The sequence below is a fragment of the Salvia hispanica genome, chromosome 1 (genome assembly GCF_023119035.1).
Source record: "Salvia hispanica cultivar TCC Black 2014 chromosome 1, UniMelb_Shisp_WGS_1.0, whole genome shotgun sequence".
Classification (NCBI taxonomy): Eukaryota; Viridiplantae; Streptophyta; class Magnoliopsida; order Lamiales; family Lamiaceae; genus Salvia; species Salvia hispanica.
In genome coordinates this window covers 48,560,837-48,565,162 of record NC_062965.1, presented here as the reverse complement: position 1 = coordinate 48,565,162, position 4,326 = coordinate 48,560,837, and the positions used below count along the sequence as shown (strand labels likewise).

At 39.8% G+C, this 4,326-nt stretch overlaps 3 protein-coding genes across 4 annotated transcripts in view; 2 read left to right on the top strand and 1 right to left on the bottom strand.

Moving 5' to 3' along the window:
- LOC125199284 overlaps nt 1–3,984 on the bottom strand; it is a 5,034-nt gene extending 1,050 nt beyond the window's left edge. Inside the window, exons 1-3 of the mRNA XM_048097354.1 lie at nt 1,619–3,984; nt 1,443–1,542; nt 759–1,365 (exon numbers count right to left, since the gene is read on the bottom strand). Of these exons, the coding sequence (XP_047953311.1) occupies nt 759–1,365; nt 1,443–1,542; nt 1,619–3,984 (3,073 nt within the window). The remainder of the gene's footprint in view (nt 1–758; nt 1,366–1,442; nt 1,543–1,618) is intronic.
- The window catches only part of LOC125212106, a 27,814-nt gene that overhangs the window by 634 nt on the left and 22,854 nt on the right, over nt 1–4,326 (top strand). The gene's annotated exons all lie outside the window — the stretch shown is intronic.
- Nucleotides 1–4,326, top strand: part of LOC125212083 — a 12,057-nt gene that overhangs the window by 1,074 nt on the left and 6,657 nt on the right. The gene's annotated exons all lie outside the window — the stretch shown is intronic.

The window sequence follows — 4,326 nt, the reverse complement described above, 5'->3', positions numbered from 1 at the left end:
AACAAGCTCGTGAATAAAATTGAACTCTATGCTTCAACATCGAAACTCTATGCTTTGAAAGGAATCGACCAAATAATTATAGTTTCACACACGGAATCGACCAAATTCACAAAAACCACAGCAATAATTACAGTTTAACATGGAATCGACCAAATTCACTAACCTGCAGGTGTGAGAATGGAAGATGTGTGCGAGCGGTGAGGGAGAGCGGCGAGACCGGCGAGATCGGTGAGAGAGAGCGGCGAGACCGGCGAGATCGGTGAGAGAGAGCGGCGAGATCGGTGAGAGAGAGCGGCGAGACCGGCGAGATCAGTGAGAGAGAGCGGCGTCGGCGAGACCGGCGAGATCGGTGAGAGAGAGCGGCGAGATCACTGTAAGTGTGAAGTGTTTTGGTTTAGTAGCCCTAATTAATAAATGAGGATCACCATCTCATCCGCTAATTAAGCAATAATTTAGTCAAACAATAATTTAGTCAATAATTATCACATAATTTAGTCAATCATAATTTTAGTCAATAATTATTACCACATTTGGTTATAAATGAATTAATTATGACTAACGAGTTTGTAAATAACACTTAAGTCATTCTACACTTAAATCATTGTTTACCGTTTCATCAATGTCTTCATTTTCTTCCTCATCCTCATCTTCTTCGTCTCCGTCATCTTCATCTTCATCTTCATATTCTTCTTCATCTTCTTCTTCATCTTCTTCTTGATCATTGTCGGCAATTTCTCTCAAAATTGAAATCATTGCACCACTGGGATCACATCGTGGAGGGTCTATGAGTTGAACATCATCAGAAATTTCATGAACTTCTACTTCATCTTGTTGAAAAGCAGCATCTTCATTTTTCTCTTTTGTGGTGGCATAACTAGCATAAAATTTCTTTGCTCGAACTTTGAATACTGCCCGCCAGTTCGCCTTGTCTCTTTTCTTGCTCGGAAAAGGTACAAAATAAACTTGTGATGCTTGTTTGGCTAAGACGAAGGGATCGTATTTTGGGTACTCCTTCTGAATATCCACTTCAACAATTTTGTACTTTGGATGAACAATTGTACCACCGCGTGGAGCTGGAGCCGGATTATACCATACACAATTGAACAATACAACTTTCTTTATTGGTAATGCCCGATATTCCACTTCCACAATTTCTTTCAAAATGCCGTAGAAGTCATCTTCATCATAGCTGTAATTCGACCCTCTGATGCATACCCCACTATTGACTGTAGATTTACTCTTTCCATAGGAATCTGTGTGAAATTTATATCCATTGACAAAACAAACATTGTAACTTGTAACCTCAGTTAATGGTCCTTGCGACAGATAGTATAGATGACTATCACGAGGCAAGTTATTACGGCCCTGTTTGCCAAACACAATTAGTGAATAAGTATATTTTTCGACAAATAATGTACAAAGAAAAAATATAGAAAACTTACATATTCTTTGAACCATGATGCATAATGATCTTCTAATTGTTGCTCTATCTGAGGAGGTGTTATTCCCGGATGCCACCCACGCAATTGTGCAATGAACATACTGTTTTATAAAAAAAACAATTGTTAAATAACATTTAGTTAGTTAAATAAATGAGTATTGAGGAAATCAAACTTACAGCTCGAATTCCTTTGCTTCCTGAGTATTAACTAATATGTAAGTTTGTGCCGCTTTGTATTCCACTTCTGACAAGAATCGTGTTCGTCCATTCCCAACACATCTCGTATCATATGTGAAAATTGGAAGCATATCTTTGGGGTGGATAGAACCTCCGCCATCATCATTACGAGGAACATCTCTACCTCGGCAACGGACATGTGACTCGAAGTAATAAGTGCAGAAATGTGATGCTTCCTCAGTCAAATAGGCATTACATATAGATGCTTCAACTGCAGCTTTGTTCTTGACATTTAACTTCAACTTGCGCATGTACCGCTCAAATGGATACATCCATCGAAAATGCACCGGACCTGCGATTAACGCCTCATATGGTAAGTGGATTGGAAGATGCTCCATGGAGTCAAAGAAAGACGGGGGAAATATCATCTCAAGCTTGCACAAAGTAACTGCAATCGACTCATTATACTTTGTCATATCAATTTCCCTTATCACCGTAGCCGTAAGATCTCTGAAGAAATTGCTCAACTCGGTCAAAGGTTCCCATACTCTGTGTGGAAGTAACTCACGGAGTCCGATTGGTAATAATCGTTGCATAAACACATGACAGTCGTGGCTTTTCATGCCGAACAACTTATGTTTCTTCATATCAATGCACCTTGATAGATTGGAAACATAACCATCCGGAAATTTCAAACTGTGTAGCCACTTGAGCAATAATTCCATACTTTCTTTGTCAAGCGTGTAATCAGCCTTATGATATTTTCCACCACGTGGCCAAAGCTCGGGTCGTATACCAAGCAATTCCAAATCCCTTCTTGCATTAGCATTGTCTTTTGTCTTGCCTTCTACATTCATAATGGTATTGAAAATATTATCAAAAATATTCTTCTCTATGTGCATGACATCCAAATTGTGGCGAATCACATTTGTTTTCCAATACGGAAGATCCCAAAATATGCTTCGTTTATTCCACCCAAAAATCTTGCTCAACTCAGAGTTTATTTCCGCATCTTCATCAAATACTCTCTTGAATTCAAATTGTTCCAGATGATCAAGTATTTGTTCTCCATTTAAGAATGGAGGAGGACCAGAATGCTCGGTTATGTTCTTTCTAAAGTTCTTTCTGTCTCTGCGGAATCGATGATTTCTGTTGAGAAACCTCCTGTGGCAATCAAACCAAGTGGTTTTCCGTCCATGCTTCAAGGAGAAAGCTTGCGAGTCCTCCATACAATATGGACACGCACGGTGTCCAGATGTGCTCCACCCTGACAACATTGAATACGCAGGGAAGTCACTGATAGTCCACATCAACGCTGCGCGTAGCTGAAAGTTCTGTTTTCTTGATATATCATATGCAGGGATTCCTTCTGTCCATAAATCGTTGAGCTCTGCGATCAGGGGTTGTAGAAACACATCAATATTCTGCTTGGGATTCTTCGGACCGGGCACAATCACTGTGAGAAACATGTATGGATCTTTCATGCACATCAATGGAGGCAAGTTGTATGGAGTTAAAATCACTGGCCATAATGAGTACTGCGAACCGGTCTGACCAAATGGTTGAAATCCATCAGTACTAAGTGCTAACCTGACATTTCTTGATTCAGAAGCAAAGAAAGGATGTATCTTGTCGAAGGTTTTCCAGGCTACAGAATCTGCCGGATGAGACATCTCTCCTGGAGTCTGGATGTGCTCTGCATGCCATCGCATGGATTGAGCGGTAATTTCGGATGCATACAAACGCCTCAACCTTGGGCCTAAAGGGAAATAGTACATCCGTTTGAGTGGACTTGTGCCATTACCCTTAAATCTGGCCTGACCACAAACTTTGCATTCAGTTCGGTTCTCGTCTTCCCTCCAGTAGATCATGCACCCTCTCTTGCAACAATCTATCTTGAGAACCGGCATATCTAAGGTCTGCATTTGTTTCTTGCACTTATAAAAGCTACTAGGCATACGATTTGGTTTCGGCAAGCGTTCCTCCATAAATTGGCACAATTCGTCAATAGCTCGCTGAGACATTCGATGTTCAGACTTCATAGTCATCAGTCGAGCATTTGTTGACAACTCAGAATAATCACAACCCGCCCACAAATCAGCCTGAGACGCTTCTAATAAATTATAGAACTGCTGCGACTCGTTAGTGGGTGATTCCGGCATGTAAGCAGGCAGGACATATTGTTCGGAATGTTGCGCTTGGAAATGATGAGGCTCGTGACTGGCTGTCTGTCCCCACACATTGTATACCATATGCTGGTATGGATCCGATGATGGATCGAAATGCATAGATTCAGCCGGTGTTGAACTGGACGACGCTTCTACATCGCAATGATTTTGCACATGGACATCTAATTTTTGAACCATCCATTTTAGAGGGAAATGACACAGCAAAATTTATAAACGCATCTAACCCATCGATAAAATCACAATTGAATTCTCCGGTGGGATACTTTCGCTCATACATCCACTGTCGTCCCAGAATTTTATCCATTTCACTATCCTGTAGTATGAAATCAAAACAAATAAAATGATACTTTCAATAAATTAACAAAGAGTTTAAAAAATATTAGCAAATAAAAATTATAATATTGATCATCAAAATATTACTTGAATAAAAATATTATTTCAAATTATTAAAATTCTCAAGTTTCTTGTCTAGAGAAGTTTGATATAGAATAGTTAGCTAATCTATCATTTTCATGGGTA